Genomic DNA, 20047 nt, shown 5'->3' with positions numbered 1-20047 from the left:
AGCTACCCACACATGGACAGGGCTGGTATCAAATGCCATGTTCCAGGGTCTGAAATCTCCCAAAAGTACTTTTGAGACTTAAGATACAAGGGCTTTGGTTCCCACTCTGCCAGCAATTAGCTGTGTAATCTTGGACAAGTTGCATCCCTTCTCTGTGAACCTGGAATATAAGGGCTTAGATTTTTCTCTGTGGTTCCATCAGGTCTTGCCTTCTGTGGTTGGAAGATATGAGTCTTTGAGTGGAGACCAGTGGATGAAGGAGACATTCATGCATCCAACAGATGTTTGTTATGAAGCACCTAAGTGTACAGCACTGTGCTGGGCACAAAGGGAGAATGCAGTGAACAAGACAGTCATGGTCTCTGCCCTCCTAGCTTCACAGTCCAGTAAAGGATACAGACAAGAAAAAAATACAATACAGTTTAATAAATGTTTCAAGAGAGTTAAACATAGGATCCTATGGGAGAGGACTATCATTCAGAATATTTTTGAGGAAGACAACATTAGAGAAAGCCTTCTGGAGGTGGTGGCACCTCAGCTGAGCTTTGAGATGGGGAGCTGGAGAAATAAAGCAGCAGTTTATATAGGTCCTGAGGCAAGAGAATCTCGTGAGTTATGAGAACTACCATAGGTTCTATGTAGCTAGAGAATAGAGAATGAGAGGGCACTGGTAAGAGCTGAGGATACAGAGGCCAAAGGACATCAGATTGGCAGGACATTTTATGCCACACTACAGAATTTGCCTTAAATGCGCAGAGGAGCTATTGAAGGCCTTTGAACAGAGGCGTTATATAAGTCAGATTTCAGCTGCAAAAATAAACCACTGTAGTTCTTTTCAGCAGAAGGGGTTTTAATATAGAAAATAAAGTGCTTACAAAATTGGTGGGAGGGCTGGAGGGGCAAGCTTTAGGCTATGCCTCCAAGAACAATGTCAGGGTAGCTGCTCTCTCTCTCTGACAAGCAGGAAGATGAGGCGTCAGGGGCTCTAGGAGCATGCTGCCTTGTCTGCAATTTAGGAATGAGGAAGCTGCCACAGCCCTAACCATCTGTTGGCTAGAGTATCACTATGCCTACCAGATCCTCAGTAACAAAAAAAAGTCCCATTCTCTGGCTCTCGGAATGCACAAAGCCAGTGGCTAGACACTGGAACCTATGGTAACACACACAAAAATCCCCAACACTTTCACCATTGTACTTTCCAACAGAAGCAACAGAGACATGACTTATGCCTTACCAACCACCTCCTTCTAAATATTGTGCATGTGCATATGATTGGCATCACTATGTCATATCCAGAACGCTGGCTGCAAAGGAATCTTGGAAATGCCAGTTTATTGTTGTTGCAGTTTTTTGGTTTTTAGCTTTTCAGCAATATAGGAAGGCAGGCTAGAAGGAGTGGATCCTTAAAAACCAATCCAGAGTATCTAACACAAGATTGAGAAGAGCAAAACTGCTTTTGAGGAAAGAATTGGGGCGGAAGAGTAGAGGCTTAATTGGGGAGGGAGAGCAGCACAAGAGAACAGGTAATGAATTATGATGGATCAGAGATGATGAGGAACTGATTAAAAGTAGTGACAGCAGAGAGAGAGAGAAAGGGACAAATGAGAGAGATTAAGGAGGAAGAGAATCAACAGGACTAAAAGACTAGTTGGCCATCAGTGAGGTGAGGGAGAGGAAAAACTTGTAGATATTTTCTTGGTTTCTGGCTAGTTCAGTGTGTGACTGCCATTCCCAAGAGACAAAGGACTCAGGGAAAGAAGGAAATCAGCAAGAGTGGGAGGAGATGACTTCAATTTGGGACTTTTAAAGTTTGATATGCTTGTGAGATATTAAGGAGGAGATATCCAGAAAGCAGTAGGACCTTCATTTTTGGGGTCCAGGAGAGCTACCTTGGAGTCATCAGCAGCTCTCTGCTTATGTGCAAGCAAGGTCCTATGTCTGTTTTGTTTCCCAGTGGTGTTGTAATTTTGTTGAAAGGAGGTGCATCAATGTGCAATGTAGATGGTAGTTCAAGCCTTAGAAGTAGATGAGCCCATTTAGTGCAAATGCAGAATGAGAAGAAAAGGGGACTGTGATCACAAGAGCTCTGAGAAATCATGGCATTAATGACTGGATGAAGAAGAACCCATGCAGGAAGTGAAGACAGCATAAACATACAGGTCACGTGGATGGTGTTCCCAAGGAAAAGGAGCATTTCAGGATTGAGGAAGGCATCAGTGGAGTCAAATGCGAGAAAAGTTAGGAAAGGTAAAGATTGAAACTTGGCCATGAGATTTAGTAACACTTTTTTTTTTTCTCTATTCACAAGAGGATTCAGTTTTCTATAGGATAATGAGGGTAAAGCCAGGATGCAGTGGGTTGAGGGATCAAAAGATAGTGAGGAAATAGAGACAGGATAAGACTGAGCTTTCAAAGACAAGTAGACAGATTGTAGTGGCTTATATTATGGTACTGTCCTGATCACCAGTATCTGTCTCAACATAATCTAGAAGAGTAGTTTTCAAACTGTTTTGAGTATTACTTGCTATAAGAAATACATTTCACATCACAGGCCAGTACATTTATATTTGTATATAACTGAAACGAAAGCATCATGAAACAGAATTTACCCTAACTATATGAATATTTTCTATAAATGGAATAATACAAAAGCCTTTTGCTCACCTCTTTCACTTAGCATGTTTTCAAAGCTCATCTATGTTGTAGCATGTATCAGTATTTCATTTCCTTTTTATTGTTAAATAATACTTCATTGTATGGCTATACCACATTTTGTTTACCCATTCATCAGTTGTTGGACATTTGAATTGTTTCCATCTTCTGGCTGTTGTGAATAATGCTGTTATTAGCATTCATGTATAAGTTTTTGTGTGGACGTGTTTTCATTTTTCTTAGGTATATACCTACTGTTCAGTCATATAATCCTCTAATATAAGAGCAAAAAGGCTCTGAGAGATCTCCTGTGTAAGGGAGTCCTTGGTTTGAAGGCCCAGGGAACCACTGAAATTGTTTTTTTCTGAGGTGAGGGTTCTGAGGTTTAACTGAATTCTCAGATAAGTCTAAGTCCTCATTGACAACAGGGAGACAGAAGACAGACCCCTGAGAGGAAAAGGGAATTGCCCAAAAGTCATACAGCAAGCTTGAGGTAAGGCTGAGAGTAAATTTGAAACCTTCTGGTCTCCACTCCATGGCTTATCCCCGCTTAGCTCCAGATACCAGGTCACAGAGCAGGGTAATGATTACAAGCAGATTGCAAGTTCTATAGAGGATTTTCCATGGCAAATGTTTAACCCTATGCTGGCTTCCCTTCATAGTACCCAGAATGCTGGAAAAGTGCAAGCTAACTGTCTTAGTCTGAAGAAACAAAATAATTAAGACAGGAAATCTGATCAGGTAAGGGCAGTGGTATCAGGGAAAGCCAAATAGAATTGGATTTTGGAAATTCTGTCGTGTGTCCCTGTGATTATGTCCACAACACTGGTTTGTTAGCTTTTTATGGCTAATTGTGAGTTGCCTGTAAATTCTTAGGCGGTGGCCAAAGGCACCTTTGCTTCCTCCTTGGCCCAGGCTCAAAGTGGCTGCTAGGTACATGCCTTCTCCACAGCTACCTATCTTTCTCCCCCCATTCCTTCTTTTTTTTTTTCCCATCCTTTTTTCTGCCTTTCCCCACAATTCTCTTTCTTCATTATCTTCCCTCTCTTCTCCTTCCTCCTCGTGTTTTCTTCTTTTTCTCCCTCTTCACGTGATCTCCTTCCTTTGCATCCTATTGGGTCCCTTCCCTACCTCTTTCCCAGTTCTTTTCCTCCCCCATCTCCTTATATACCCCCTCTATCCGCCCCCAAGAAACTCCCCACCCCCAAACCAAAACTGGTGCCTGGTGACTCTCGCCGATCTGGAGAGAGCGAGCTTGCTTGGGAGCCTTGAGCCCTCTGATTGGCGGTCGCGGCTAGCACGCCAGCGCAAGTCCCGCCCCTGGGCAGCGAACGTGCTACTGCGGCACCTGTTATTGGTCGGCAGGTATGTCAGTGGCTCTGGCCGCGCCTCACGCAAGCGCCCGCAGTCGCTCGGTGAATAAAAAGGCAGCCTACGGGCTGAGCGGGGGATGGGGAGAGAAGAGGGATAGGGCCAGCAAGGCAGGGATCGAAGGAGTGTCTGGCAGCCGGGAGCACAGCGAAGAGAGCGAGCAAGCTTAGGAAAGCGAGCGAACTAAAGGGAGTAGGGGAGACTGAGACTGACCGGTAGCCAGGCAGGCGGACGGACGCACGCCCGGACAGACTGAGCAGGCGCCGGAGAACCACTCACAGGTTCCCCCCGCCTTTCCCTTTGAAAGCTAGGATTTTGCCTTTCCCGTGGCGCCCGAGAGAGAATGCTGGACTCTGCCGACTTCAGCGCAAGCTAAGATTTCTCAGCTAGGGACGAAAGATCAGCCCAATCCTGAGAAGGGGGAAACCAAGCACCCCATCCCCATCCCCCTCCCCTCCCCCCGACTAAACTCGGGCGCCAAACCCAGCCCTTCCCTAACCATCCTACTTCCTCCTCTCCTTTCTAGCATGGTGGCTGTATGGACAGTCTGACAGAACAGAGACTGACATCTCCCAATCTGCCGGCCCCCCACCTGGAACACTACAGTGTTCTGCATTGCACCATGACCCTGGATGTGCAAACTGTAGTCGTTTTTGCCGTGATTGTAGTCCTCCTGCTTGTCAATGTCATACTCATGTTTTTCCTGGGAACGCGCTGAATGGAGTCCAGCCACCTGAGCTGTCGCGAACTCTCGCTTTGATTTCATCCCGAGAGCCACCGAGAAAAAAAAAATCACAGACAGACAGGGAAAGAGAGAGAAAGAACAAGCTTTCTTACTCAGGGGGGAAAACGTTTTGAGCTTCAACATGGCCTCGCTGTGATATGTATGACGTTGGTATATTATCTCTCCCTAAATCTTTTGTCGTGTCTTGTCTTTTAAGAATGCCCGTGCCTTCTTAAAGTTGCCTATTGCTTGAGTGAAATTGTTGATGAAGAAATGCTTTTTATTTAAGTGTGCATGCGTGTGTGCATTTTTAATCTATGTGGCGTTCATGGAGCAAGCTCTGCGTCCTTAAACAGTGGCTTTGCAGTCTGTGGTGTCTTCTCAACTCATTTCCTTGAAGACTACCTTTAAACTCCATCAGGGAATTTTAGTCAAAATTTTTCTCTTGCCATCAGGAGTGCATTTGGGTTTGTTTGAGGGGAAAAGCGTTTGTGGAAGAGCATGATGAATATTTGCAATCGTGGGAAAGACAGTCTTTGCACTGGATATTTAGAGAGAAAATAATCGATGCAAGGAATGGATTTAGGGAAAATGATTCTTTAGTCTCTAATGAGCAGCAAGAATTTGGGAAGTGACACGGGTCTGTTGTGCTGGCAGTTGGTGACTGTGTCCTTTGAATCTCAATTTGCTCTCCAGGGTTCAATTTTGAAAGAAGCCACATTTAAAACACTTCTTGAACCTTAAAGCTTTAAGATATTTAAAATGTTAGTGTCTTTGGAATCATGAAATAGTATGTAAAAGCATTCTCTGATTTTTTGAACTGGCAAGAGAGGACTTTGACAGGAGCTATTTGGGCTCCCTTTCCCAAAGATTGTAGCCCTGGATTTGAGTTTGGGGATTTTGTCTGTCTCATCAAACACACACACACACACACACACACGAACCCAGCTCTTTATTCACCTTGGGAATAATAGTATTTGGATATGGCTCCTTTGGGGTAATCTCGTTTGCAATGATGTTCTTGAACTACATTTTAAATATAACTTGATAAGGTTGATGAGAAAGTGGTGATGTTATTGTTTGCTCCCTTGTTTGTTACTTTAAGATCAGAGGTCTCTGTAATTGAAACAGTCCCATAACAAACTGAAAGTCTGTAATGTGCTAAATTAAGAGTTACCAAATTTTGGTGCTAAATTTGATCACCAAAAACCAAAAATGTCTAGATGGAAAGGGATGAGAGCATGGAAAACATGAGCTGGAAGCGACATTTCAGTTTGAGATATGACTGCTTGTCTGTATCAGATGGTAGTGGTGGTTTCTGTTATTATTGCGATTGCTATTATTTTTATATTTCTGTTTCCTCTGAGAAAGCTCTTGGCAGAGCCAGGAAAAGAAATGTCTGCGATGCTAGTCTGTATAACACTTGTTTTTTTGCGTTTTTTTTTTTTTTTTCTCCCCTGTTAATGTAGGCTGGCCTTCCCCATTCCATTGCTTACCTGGCTTGAAATAATGCCATTTATGGCTCATGTATTATAGCAGTGAATCAGGGCACATACACATCTACACACATGCTCCCCCTCCACCCATGTGGGTGGCTGTTCATGTCTGATGTGCAAATCTGCTGTCATTATGCTGTCAAGTTCCATGTCCGGTTTTCCAGTCTCTTTGGAAATGATTCTGAAAGGAGAGGGGCTGTGAAGAGGGCCTTTGAAATTGTCTTGGCCACAGGACCCAGAAAGTATTATTTAATGGCGTCAGAGGGGGTTTGGGGCCTCAAAGCATGCTATCCTTGACTTGGTGTGGGTGAGAAGCTGAAGTTTTTATGAGATTAGTACCATGGTGTAAACATGATCTGGGAAGTTTGCTGGCACTGATTCTTATTAATTACTCTTTGATCCGTTTGTGGAGACCCCCTGGATGGAACTGAGAACCTATTTCTTTGCAAAGATAATTTAGTGAGTTTTCTTTTTTTTTTTTTCCCCTTAGCTTCAGTGTATTATTTGAAGTAAGCTTATATCTTGTCTGGGCACTTTGTTTTGATACAGTGTTGGAGAGTGGGGAATGGCTCTTTGCTGGGCAGCTGCAGACCTGTTTTTTTTTTGTTTTGTTTTTTGTTTTTTCCATTCAGCAGCTGTTTGACCTTGGGCACTTTTTTTCCTCCTCGGTGGGTTTGAGATTCCCAGTAACATTGGCATTTTTGGATGCTTCCACTAGGTGACCTCCAAGTTCTTGCATTTTATGATTTTATGACCCCTAGACACTTGAAGTCAGTGGGCGTGGGGGGAGATGAACTGGAAAGACAGGTGAAAAGGAAAACAAAATGTTAATCAAAGGGTGATGGGAGGAGGGGAAGGATATCTGGTAGTAGAGCCTGGATAACAAGTTTAAGCTAAGGGATTTTTTTTGCCTAGTTATTTGGGAAGGAAACTGGGACAACAATAAGGGAAAGCTTTTTGACTTTTTTCCCCCCAAGGGGAGCAGGGGTCTCTGAGACTAGTCTTTGATCTCGGTTTATGACTTAAGTAGTGTCATGAAATACCTTATCCTCTGTGAGCCTGACAGACCTTTGGCAGAAAGCCTCTGGGAATGTATGTGTGTAGGGTGTGTGGCAGTATGTTCATGGTGGGGTGTGTGGGGGAGCACACTCCTGAGTGTGGATGCGGGGTGTGGTGGTAGGAATGAGGAAAGACGGTATTGAGTTCCACAGTTCTGAATGGCCTCCTTGTTCTAGGACCTATAAGGATTTCACAAATGCTGGGATGGATGGGTATCACCCATGCCAGTCCTCTTTTCACCACCTAAAACCCCTCAGGCTAAGGAGTTGTCTTGAATGAGCCCTTCCATTAGTAATTTAGCTGTTGAAATGGGTTAGCGCTTTTAAAATTGTCTCCAGGCAAATAAAGGGATGTTGCTAGCCAGATGGCAGGCCACCATCTAGCAACCAGAAGGGAATTTGAGAGTAGAGAACAAAAGGTAGCAGTGTGACTTTTTACTTGTGTGAATCCTAAAGGTTTGGCATTTCTCCTTCAGACTTGTGAGGACATTTTTCTCTAGCAAAAAAAGAGTGGGAGAAAATGAGAAATGCAGCCCAGAGAAGTGGAACCCTATGCATTTTGACTTGTCTTCTTTTTTCCTTCCTCCTCTGCCTTCTCTCTTAATCTTTCTCCTTCTCCCTTTCTTCCCACCCCTGACACCACCTCCTCCTCCCACCTCCCCACTGTAAATGGGTGAGAAGTAAAAAAGACAAGAGGACTTTTCCTCTCTGATTTGTCCCAACTTTTCCCAATAAAGCTCCTCCATTCCATTCCCTCCTCTCTGGCCCCTTTGAGTAGAGGATAAGCTTTTGCTATGTAGGAGGGACAAAATCCCAGCTTAGGGATTTTGGCTCCCGGATCCTCATCAAAGAATTAAAGAAAATGCCCTCTACTAGTATCCTAGCAACCCCTGTTATCACTGAGCACCCACTGGGCTCCAGAGCCCACCCTTTAAAGGCCCAGGCACCAGTGACTCTAGAGAAAGAGGGCTAGAGCCTAGCGGGACTTGGAGAGATGCTTTTGGGGAGGGAACAAAGAAAGAACAGAATCCCCATTTCCCGCAAATGCCTCGGAAACATGTCCACAGCAGACATATACAGCCTAGCCTCATCCAGCTATGAGATTGTTTATTAGAAAACTCCTGGGTTCAAATTCCTTTCTAGTCAGTCCCATCTCCTTAAGATTAACTGTGCCATTTCACTGCCTAGCTTTAGTGCCAGAAGCTCTGCAGGCCCTGAAAAAAACAAATTTTTTCACCCTGACTTTTGGCTGCATCAGGGAGGGGGTGAAGTGATATCTTGGTGGGAACAAACTGAACAGCATTCTTCCATTGAGACAGCCTCCATCTGTCAGAACCTGCAGTGTGCTTGTGCAGTGTGCCCCAATTTTGTCTGTGGCTTGGGGAATCCTGATCAGCCTAGCTTTATAGAATTTGGGAATTTTTCTTTCTGTGGTTTTGGTGTAGTAGTTTCTGACGGGGGAGGCTGGACAAGTTGAAAGAGCAAGTTTGATAATGGAGCTGGTGAACAGGGCTTGGACCCTGGCTCAGAGACTCTCACCCACCAGTGTGTGTGTGTGTGTGTGTGTGATTCAGCTACTAGGGAGCTGAAAGATTCCAACAAGGCTGTAGGTGAGGTGCTCTTCTGCCCTTGAGGTAAGGCCCAGATTGAGAGCAGCCAGAGGTCACAGTCTGGTGGTTTGAGGGATGGTAACAAAGCATGTCTTCCTCTTTAACCTTTGTCTGCCATCTCAGCCTCTGGTCCCTTGGCCTGCAGAGTGCTTGCTCTGGGCAGGGATGTAAGAATTGAGCCTTTTCTCCCAAAATAACTGCCTCCTCAGAAGACCTCCTACAAGGCATCTGGATCTAGCTCCAGTGGCTTTGCCCCAAGAAATGGAATGGAGGAGGGGAATCTTGGACTCTCTAGCTCTTATTTCCAGCTCTGCAACTTGTTCTAGGCCAACCAAGTCTCTGGCTTTCCAAGAATCCTTGATGAAAGTTTAGCTTCTCCAGTATCTGCCCAGAGTGTCTCCTTCTGTCTTAGGTGGATCTAGCTCTGTAGAGTATTTAGTTTATTGTACTTTGCTCTAGCACCAAAGTACAAAGAGGAAAAACTAGAAGGGGAAGAACCTAGAGGGGAGAGAAGCCTCAGGAAGCAGTCCAGTAATGACAATACTAATAACTCCTTATCAGCTCATGGGCCTATAGAGTTTACGCAGGAATTTCACACCCTTTCTAACTTGAGCATCACATCAGCCTTGTGAAGTGGGTAGAGATGATTGTTATTCCCAGTTTTACAGATGAGGAAAGTAAGGGTCAGCAAGATTGTTGGGATGGGAGTGGGTCTGCCTTTCAAACAGAGAGGAGAGTCAGAGTTGGTCATTCCTAGGTAGTGTGATGTTGAATGTGGGGAGGGAGGGCCTGACGCAATGGTTCACGCCTGTAATCCCAGCACTTTGGGAGGCTGAGGCGGGTGGATCACCTGAGGTGAGGATTTCGAGACCAGCCTGGCCAACATGGTGAAACCCTGTCTCTACTAAAAATACAAAAATTAGCCGGGCGTGGTGGCACGCGCCTGTAGTCCCAGCCACTCGGGAAGCTGAGGCAGGAGAATGGCTTGAACCCAGGAGGTGGAGGATGCAGTGAGCCAAGATTGTGCCACTGCACTCCAGCCTGAGTGACAGAGTGAGACTCCATCACAAAAAAAGAAAGGAAAGAAGGAAGAAAGGAGGGAGGGAGGGAGGGAAGGGAAGGAAAAGGGAAAGGGAAACGGAAAGGGAAGGAAGCAGGGAGGGAGATTTGGGAGTCATCCCTGAAGTCATACTAGCTTCCTCAGCTACTCACGTTTTTAATGCTTTTAAATAACTTTCATTTGTATAGCACTTTTGCTCAGAATTTTTATTCAATAAAATGCCTTTTTTGTCTTGAATATACATTAATGAGTTCTATTTAGTTTTATGAAAACTCACTATTTGGGATCTTCAAGGTGAAAGGCCAGTGTGAATTGCTGAAGTCTAAAATACAGAATGTTTTGAAGGAACTGTAGTTTTCATACAATTGTTCTTCTCTTTGAAGCACACTTATTTTTCTATATTTCTTTAAAAATGTGCTGCCCAGAACTGTTCATGCTACTCTAGGTGCCACCTGACTGAGATCAAGTGCAAAAGAACTTTGTTTTGTCTGTGAAATGTCTAATAATGCAGCCTTCTACTGATTGTCAACCCTCACTGAACATTCAGATCACTTGGGAAGCTTTTTTTAAAATACCCATGCCAGGCCCCCTATCTGAGAGATTCTGATTTAATTTTCATGGACTAGATCCCAGGGAGCTTTATTTATTTATTTTTTAATTTAAAATTCCCCAAGGTGATTCAAATGTGCAGCCAGGGTTAAGACTCAGCCTTTGAGCATGTAGGTCCAAACCGTTTCCTGTCTAGTCCAGTCCTCTACTCTCTTGTGAAGTTGGCCACTTTAGGGTTTTTTGAACCAAATTTGCTACATTTTGTCTTAATATGTTGGTCCATTATTCTAGCTTTCTGTGGATTTTAAACTTTTTTCTTCATGCTGTGCTACAAATTAGCAGTCCCTTCTAGCACTGCATCAGTTAAACTCTATTTTGTTTGGTTGGACTATTGTTCTAGCCTTTGGGAGGTTTTTATTTTTTTTCTTCATGTCACACAACAGGTTAGCAGCCTCTTCTAGCATTGCATTATTTGAACACTGAATAAATGTCATTTGAATTGTTGATTCAAAGAAATGTTTACTGTGATATGATTAATGCTAGCTCTTCTGTCAGCTCACCAGAGCCCCTCTTGGAGTTGGGACATGTTAATTTTTGTATGTATCTGGTCAACCAGTGCAGACTGCACCTGGCTGTGCTAGCATTTATCCTACCAACGTGTTAATGTGAATAATATAGCATGATAGATTTGTTGTATGCTTTGTGGGCATCAAGATATGCTAGGTTCTTAGCAAGCATCTGCCAAACTGATAGCCCCATCAGAAAAGGGAGTATAAGTTACTTGGCCTCTTACTCATGGTAAATCTGGTTGTGGGCTCCAGAGCTTCTTGTTTTCTTTCTGTGCCTACAAAGCGAATGTTTCTAAACTGGGTTCAGAATTTGGCGGAGGGTCAGTACTACAACTGTAGTTTCTGTGTATTACTTTCTCCTCTTTGAAAAAACAGGACATAATGGGTTTAGCTTTAAAACAGAATATATTTTGTGCTCAAAGAGTTCCGGAAACTCTTTGTGTATGTTTCTCTTGTTGTTTTACTTAATTGTTTCCATTAACCCAGTGGTTCTCAGCACTGGCTGCACGTTGGAATCACCTGGAATATTAAGAGTAACAACAATTCCTAGAATCTTTGGGAGAGATCTGATTGAGTTGGTCGTAGTGGCTTCCTGGCATCAATATTTTTCTAAAAGTTCTCTGAGGTGATGGGAATGTTCAGCCAGGGGTGGGAATGACTGCTATGGAATGCTTCATAGGAAATGTTAGCTCAGTCTGTCTGACTTATCACACATGTGACTAGGCAAGCTTCACAGATGGTGAGATTTTATTCTAGGACTGTGGGGGCCTTGATAAGTTCCAGGGGCTTGTGCTCACTCTAAAAAGGAGGAATCAACCCTAGGGAATGAGTAGTCTGGAGACCTAATTGTATTTAAAATAATCAGCTGTGAGATGGTTTGAACCCTTCAGGAATAAAAAAAATTCAGTTCCTACACATTTGCTATCATGATGGGGAAGATTCTGCTCATTTACTAGTGACCTCAGGCAAATTACTTCTCTCCTCTGAAATTTGGTTTTCTTCATCAGCAAAATAAGGATGGGTGAATTTGATGACTTCAAAGATTTCTTCTAGCTCCAACAATATGTGCTTATTTTGTGATCAACACGAGTACGGATATTATTTAAATCTAGCAGGTAATCCAGAGATCCATTTTAGCAGGTTTAGAATACACAGGATGGTTTTAAGGATAGCAGTTTTGCCTTTTTAATTATACTTGGCTTAGGTTTCTTTTAGAACAAGTGAACCTAGGTTGTATTCTTTGAGCACACACTGGCTGCCAAGCAGGAAAGGAGACTGTATGAACGCGCACTGGCTGCCAAACAGGGAAGGAAGTGGTACAGTGAATTGAGTAGCAAGGGTGTGCCAGTTTGGGATTCTGTTTATTAAAGAAATATCTCATATGGATAATTGAGAATTGCCTCTCATAGATATAGAACCAGTCTCATAGGTCTGAAAAAGATGGATTGCTTTGACAGCTCAGAGCCCCTTCCTGCAGTACTTTAAGTAGCCATTCACTTGGTTAATAATACTACTTCTATTAATAAGAATTTCAACAAATGAGGTTTCCTATTTATTTCACGGGCTTCTTCCTCAAACCTAAAATTAGTTAAGAAAGTGAGGCTCATAGAGATTAAGCAGCTTACTCAATGTCACACAGGTAGTGGTAGTGACTAGTGGTAGTGGTAGTTCTAAGGCGTCTTGATACCACATCCTGCAGTGCTTCTGGTATAGCCCGCATAGTGGACTCTGTGGTCAGGATGCAGTCATAACTCTGAGAATTAAAGGGGTTTTACTGACATAGAGCAGTATTCAGGAGGAAGCTTTGAAGAAAGGAGCAAAAAGGGGCAATGTGGAGGAAGGAAAAAGGTTTAGAGAGGGATGTGTTCAGGCCAGTTTTTCTCTTGCCCTTATCACTCTTATGTGCTAGTTCCAGGCCCCTGATGGGAATTGGGCATTGATCTTTGAGCGCCAAGTTTGAGTGTTGGTAGCAGAGAAGAAGGAAAGTTGTACATGCATGGCAGAAGGATAGCATATGGAAGGCAGACATGCAGTAGGAGAAAAAAGAAAAGGCCTCAGGAGCCCTAGGATTAAGCCCTGGCTCTGTACCTACCTTGCTGCCAGATCTTGATCAAGGCCCTTCCCACCTAGGTCTCAGTTTCCATGTCACTAAAGTGAGAGTGGTTTCAGTAAAAGAGCCATGTTCTCAAATGGAATGTTAGCCAGAAGCTTCTATATAAAACAGGAAAAAGCACAGCTTGTCTGGTTGAAATGGGCATGGGGCAGGTATGGAGGACAGAGTCTAAAGTTCCAGGCAATCATCTTGCCTATGCAGATTTTGGTCACTAGAGGAACTGGAATTAGAAGAGTGGAGATGGCTCTGCCAAGTCCAGCCATAGTGCTTGGGGAGATAGGGAACCCTTGGATGGTGTTGTGTGATGGGGGTGGGTATTTCATTTAAGTGGCCAGGATTTACAGAGAATCACATAGGGGCAGATATTAAAGTGCCTAGTACAACACACTGCCCCCACTCCTTTTTTTACAAGTGAGAAAACTAAGGCACAGGAGGGGAAAGGGACGTGTCCAAAGTTGCAGTGATGGTTCTGGGATTCTGATTCTTTAAATAGGGCTCTTGCCTGCTGTAACTTGCTACCTGCCCTATAGGTTTCTGGCTGTATGCTCCTTTGGCTGGATCAGAGACCTGAATGCTCTTTCAGGTTTGGTTGGAGAAAGCAAGCTGACAAGAGGCTGGGAGAACAAGAGCATTATATAACCTCCTGGAGGGGGAGCAGGCCTGTTAGTAGTCCTTGAAGTTCCAGGGAATGGGATGGGGGTGAGGGGAACACAGAGTCTCCTGAAGGCCACATTAGCTCTCCTGAGGCAGAGAGCAGTAGATGCAGCCCTGTGAGTGGCCATGTACCCTCAGGGCCCAGAGGAGGCCGGCACTGCACATCCATAGCCAGCTCTGGGAATGGCTTTGGCAGCTGATTTCTCCACCTGCCTGCCTTCATTAGAGAAAGGAAAGCCATGCACCTCCGTGCCCAGCTGGCTACAGGAAGGATGTACTAAGAGCCCACCCCCCACCCCCTCAGAGTGTGGTGCCTAAAGGCAGTAGCTACTTTTAGCTGAACCTCCCACAGCCTCTCCTCCACCTACTCTCTCCCTCCTCCCTCTGTGAATTGTGCAGGATGGCAAGAAGGCTGGGCAGTAGGTGCCTTGGCATTGGGATAGAGGCAGAGGAGGAGCTAGGCATCTCTAGGAGGGGCTCTGATAAGCCCTGCGTGGCAGGAGGGCTCAGAAAAAAGCAAAATGATGAGACTGCTTTGTGCTTAGGACCCAAAGGGAGTGGAGGGATTTATTAATTTCCTTTGGAGCATGCAACCAGCTGAGGTGCATGTCTTGTAAATTTAGACTGAACTGCATGGGAAGACTTACACTCTACTTGGATTAAGAGGAAAGCAACTGGGGCTAGTGGATATTCACTTGGTTCTTGACTACTCCCCTTGAACAGTCTTAGGCTTTTCAGTGGGTTTTGTACATCATCTCACTTGATTTTCTCTGTGGCCCTATGAAGTTGGTAGAGCTGAGATTATCTCCATTTCACAGGTGAGAAAAAGAATGTTCAAAGACTTACTGTTACATAGCTGCTTCCAGCCTGGCCTTCTGGGCTTCAGCTCTGGAAATTATAGTGCCACTTAAAGTCACTGCAGGCAGCTAGCTATATTTTCTAGAAAAAGAGGTGCTGGAGCTGTCCTGATTCTAATCTCCTCATTGTGGAAGCTGGGGAACTAGGCCTAGAGAAGAAAAGGACTTGCCCAAGGAAATGTGGTACATTTATAGTAGTGCTGGAATTAGAACATTGCCTGGCAAGGATGTGAATTCCTGGACCTACAAGATGTGCAAGCCACTGTGGTCTTTCAAGGGTTGTTTGGGGAAACCTGTGTGGTGTGATGGAAAGCAAAGTGTCACAGAACTAGGAGTTTGTTATTTTTCAGTTCAGGCAGAAATTATCTGTGGATGACTGTCCTAGTGGAGGCCTGACACTCAGTAAGCCCTCTATAAAGGTTTGGTTGAATGAAAGATGTACACATGAGTAAAATGGAGGTACAAATGTGAAGTCCGTTGCTGTGTGACCTTGAACAAATCCCATTGTTTCTGTCCGTCATTTCTCTCTGTCATTTTTGGAGGACTCTTTTTACTTCTCTCCCTTGGAAGAAGAAAGGCCCTGTGACCTGACCCATGTCTTGGGTGCTTGGTGGAAAACTGTTTTGTTTTTTGATTTTTGTTGTTGTTGTTGTTTTTAAATAAGCTTTCTTTTATTTATCCCAAGCTCCATTTCCCATGCAGTCACATACGTGTTGCTATGAATAGCAGACTAACTTTCTCTCTCCTCATCTCCTGCAAAGTGAAAAGAGGGACTTGGAAGAAAACGAAAATGAATTGTGTTTTTATTTAGCACCTTCTTAAGTCCATCAAGCCATAAACCACTTAGGGACATGGCAATTAAAAAACAATTCTGTCCTCTAGATCCTTGGCTAGAATTTGTGTGGATTATTGAGTTTTCATGATATGATCAAAAATTGCTTTAGAAATTGCAGGTTCTTGCCCAATGAGCTGTGTAGAACAAATCAACTTATATTTGCATTATCTTCACTTATACTTGCATTATTTTGTTTGGAAACATCTCACTGATCTGGGGACAGGACAAGAAGATAAAGACTATTATATAGTCTTCTGCTCCTGACACATGTTGTTTTCTCCATTACACTATGAGGTGGCCAAAGCCAAGATTATTTTCCCAATTTAATGGCTAAGGAAATTGAAGCTCAGAGAATTGCTTAGATTGACTCGGGTCAGTACTGTATCGTAAAGTCAGTGGTGTGCTAGGAAGAACATAGCATATGGAGTTAGATATTACCAACTCACCAGTACCAAGTGTCTCTAGGCAAGCCATTTATTAAGATTCCTTCTGTAGTTTGCTTCTAAGTATTTTGTTGTTGTTTTTTGTTTATTTGTTTATTTTTTGAGACGGAGTCTTGCTCTGTCACCCAGGCTGGAGTGCACTGGTGGAATCTCAGCTCACTGCAACTTCCGCCTCCCAGGTTCAAGCAATTCTCCTGCGTGCCACCAAGCCCAGCTAATTTTTGTGTTTCTAGTAGAGACGGGGTTTTGCCATGTTGGCCAGGCTAGTCTCAAATTCCTGACCTCAAGTGATCCACCCACCTCAGCCTCCCAAAATGCTGGGATTATAGGAGTGAGCCACCACACCTGGCTCTAAGCATTTTTACAAAAGTTAATCAAGATAGAAGAAAGAAGTAGGCAGATGCAACTGGATAACTGGATAGGTTGGCATTGAACCATTAATTGGTACTTTGGTGCATCCACTGGATCTACAATAAATTCATCTGGATATCATATTGTCCAGGGATACATGAAAGGCCTTTCAAAATGAAGAAAAGTGGCCCCAGATTCTGCAGTCTTTTGTGACCTACTTAGTTTGGATGTTTTTGTGGGTTTATCTGGCCGTGTTCTTAAAGACTGGGCCTTGATCCTAAAAGCTGGCTCTTTACCATTACCAGTGTCTATGGTCATCACAAAGGATGGAGAAGAGTGATTTGGATAAAATACATGTCATTTTGCCTGGGCTTTGGTGGAGATTGTATGCCATTGCTTTTACTCCAGTTGGTTCAGGCCACTGGGAAAATGAGTGTGGAATGACAGAAATAGGGAGACAACCAATAGCTTGCTGAGGGTTAGAGAGAGCCTAGCTGGGATGAGACATCTGCAGGTGCTAATCCACATGCACATATCTACACACTGGTTCTTTGTGGTGTTGGGAGGAGGGAGGAGAGTTTGTCCATAGTACTTTAGCTGATAAGTGACTGGGTAACGGTGAGAGGAACCCATGCATTGAGCTCGTTCCTTCAGTGTGCTGCTGGGGAAACTGAGGTCTAAGGAGAGACAGGAACTTGCCCAAAGTCTCAGAATTTGTCCTCGATCTTCACCCATTCTCTCTATTCAGCCATTGGCTAATTTACCTTACATTTATGAGGCTCTTTAGATGAATGAAGGGTGGCTAAGCCTCCTGGGAAAAGCACCTGTGATTACCACATTCAGGAAGTGACAGAGATGAAATTTGAACCCAGGTCTTTTGTGCTGCTTAAGAGCAGATTGACCCAGACTTGAAGGAAAGCTGTTAGAAACAAATTGATGGGGAAGAAAATTGATTCAGCTTTGCTGTCTATCCATGCTCTATGCCCGTACCTTCACATACACATACATGATAGATCATATGCGATGCACACTTACACATACTCAGACACATAGGCTGTATTTGGGACACACATGGGACACACAGCTGCAGCATATTTTCACATTAACACACTTGGAACACACATTCGTTTAAACATGGGAGGAATATTCACACTTGCACATTCTCAGCACAGGCAGGATACACACACAGGAACACACACGAGGGATGCTTGTGCACATCTGCATGTGTGAATGCACATGGATGCATATAAGGCACAATTGTGCACCCACATATATATGGGGCATGCTGAGATGCACTCTCAGATATACTCTTACCCAGGACATGCACTTCTGTACCTGAGATACACACTCCTAAAGACATACTTGGGCAAACAACACTCCACACTTGAGTGTTGAGTCACACTTGAACACACCTATGGGACATATCCACATGCTCCACACAGCCCTGTGGGACACATTTTGACGCAGAACACGTCCTTCCCTTAGGGCCAGCCAGCTGTCACTTTCTTCTAAGTGGGCATGACAGGGTACTGGTCCCAGCTGGTGGGCCTCCATAAGTTTGCTCTGGCTCTCCTTTGACCTTGAAATTAGACTTGAGAGGGCAGTAAGCTCAGTAATAAAATGGATGTTCAAGATGGCATGTTTTGTAGCAGTCTCTGTAAGGTAAACAGGGTTCAGAGCAGAGCCCTCAGATGTGAGTTAATAGGCAGATGCAGAAGAATGGAAAACGCAAATTGGGACTGATCAATGCAGAGAGCTTGAGCCTACTCCTTCATCCCCCAGTTCACTTACAAACCATTGTGGAGTGATATGGTTATGAAGCAATGTCCCAGAAGGCCTAAAGTCACTGAATATTAAAGTTCATCTTTCTTGGGAATGAAATAACAACCTGGACTAGAGTAAATATATCTAAATTGTGGTTGTTAGCATGTGAGCGGAAGTGGTAGGATGCATAAGCAGGAGATGCCTTTGGGCAGTGGCCCACCCTCTCCTGGGATAGTGGTGGCCTGAGACCAGCCACATCCTTAATGACCACAACCTAGCCCCTAGGCACAGCATCTTGGGCCATCTGGCCCCACTAATGAAGACCTGCTATTTTTAGAGTTCCTCAAGCTGGAAACCAGGTCATGGTGTCCTGGGGAAGCCTTTGTGGTCCTTGGTACCAAAGGCTGAAGCTGGAAAGACAGGGCCCTAGATTGGGTCTTAGGGAAGGGTGGGAAGCACGGAGACAGGTAGCTGGGGAATACCAGGCTTGCCTGGGAGCAGCATCCTCAGAGCCTCAGTTGGGTTACTATTTACTGTAACAGCCTCATGCCCATTTCTCAGCTTTGGCTTTGAGGTCAAGAAACATGAGTTTCAGTTGCTGCTCTGCCTCTTACAGTGTCTCAGTCACGTTCCCCTCTGCTGTCTGAGTCTTACTTGTTTTATTTATAAAACATCCAGTATTGCCCTTAGATGATGGAAAGGCTCAGCTAGGCTAAGAGTTGAGAAGATGTTTTGAAGACACACTTTTCTCCATGCATAAAGCTGCATCATCATTGTCCCTAAACTGGATTCAATTACTGCCAACAGTTGGACCTGACTCCTATTGGAGTAGCTGTAGACAGAAAAGGCCACAAAAAGGAGCCAAGAGAAGACACCCTCATGGAGTCAGGCTGGTTAAAGCTATGCTGAGATTACCCCCACCTCTACAGATGATTTTCAATGCCAGGTCAGTCATTCTGGGAAAAAAAAAACAGATTTGCAACATTTAGGTGGTCATGTAGCTTTGGTTCCTTAGGAATCTCTTAGGTAATGAGAAAAGGGGAGGCATCAGGAGCAGGGATTTCTTCCTAAATTAGAAAGCAAGGCCAGGTCACCTGTACCTGCCACCTTCCAGAGGAGGCAGCCTAGAGTGCCAGCTCTGGCTCTAAGAGAATACTGTTTGTAAGTGTTTGTGCTCATGGCCATTTTATCTGGTTTACTGAGAGGGAGAAGGTCAGGCACTATGTAGTTCAAGTTTCCCCTTGCTGCGGATATTGTGGGCAAAGTTCTCCTGACCCTCAGTTTTCTGGTCTGTGGAATGGGCTTAACTGTAGTCTCTCATAGGAGTTTTAAGCGCAAGACTTCATTGTGACATAGGATGTGAAAAGTGTCTTGTAAAATGTTGAACTTGTATTCCTGCTCTTTGGATTGTTAAGATTTCATCCAGGTTGTAATTACACATAGTTTGGAGGTAATTGAGAAACTTCACTTTATTTCTCTACCCCTTCCCCATACTGTTCTTTTAAGCCATTATTATATCAATTTTACAAATGGGAATACTGAAGCTCAGAGAAAGGAGAAACAAGTCTGAGGTGACAGGATTAGGCAGTGGTGGATTCAGTACTAGAAGCCATGCCTTCAGATTCCCAACCCAGTGTACTCTGGCCCTGGGCTGCCACCAATGAATTCCAGTGCTAAAGGAAGCTGCCAGAGGCTACTTAAGTAAATATATATAAAAACTTAGATTTTTCTCTGACAAACAGCTCTCTGGGGCTCAGCTTTACCCAGCACTTTCCCTGCTTGCCCAAGAGAGACACACTGATTTACTTTTCATCCCTCCCACAGCAGCTCATGTCCCACTGTCTCCTGCATGTTGGAAGCAGTGAAGAATTGGAGATGTTAGGCTGTTGTGAGGAGCAATCCTTCTGCCGGTTTAAGCCACTTCAAGACAATAAGAGGATT

The 20047-nt window shown here is 44.1% G+C and overlaps 1 protein-coding gene across 6 annotated transcripts in view; it reads left to right on the top strand.

Moving 5' to 3' along the window:
- Positions 1–20047, top strand: part of ARHGEF9 (Cdc42 guanine nucleotide exchange factor 9) — a 179733-nt gene that overhangs the window by 53190 nt on the left and 106496 nt on the right. Inside the window, exon 1 of one of the 6 annotated variants that reach the window (XM_050776928.1) lies at positions 4009–4067. The exons of 3 other annotated variants lie outside the window; for them this stretch is intronic. In XM_050776928.1, coding sequence (XP_050632885.1) covers positions 4020–4067 — 48 coding nt within the window. In that variant the 5' untranslated portion in view covers positions 4009–4019. 2 more of the 6 variants (XM_050776931.1, XM_050776930.1) reach the window with 2 other exon arrangements.

The sequence above is a fragment of the Macaca thibetana genome, chromosome X (genome assembly GCF_024542745.1).
Source record: "Macaca thibetana thibetana isolate TM-01 chromosome X, ASM2454274v1, whole genome shotgun sequence".
NCBI lineage: Eukaryota > Metazoa > Chordata > Mammalia > Primates > Cercopithecidae > Macaca > Macaca thibetana.
The sequence above is the reverse complement of the archived record's forward strand: the minus strand, read 5'-3'. Positions and strand labels throughout refer to the sequence as shown.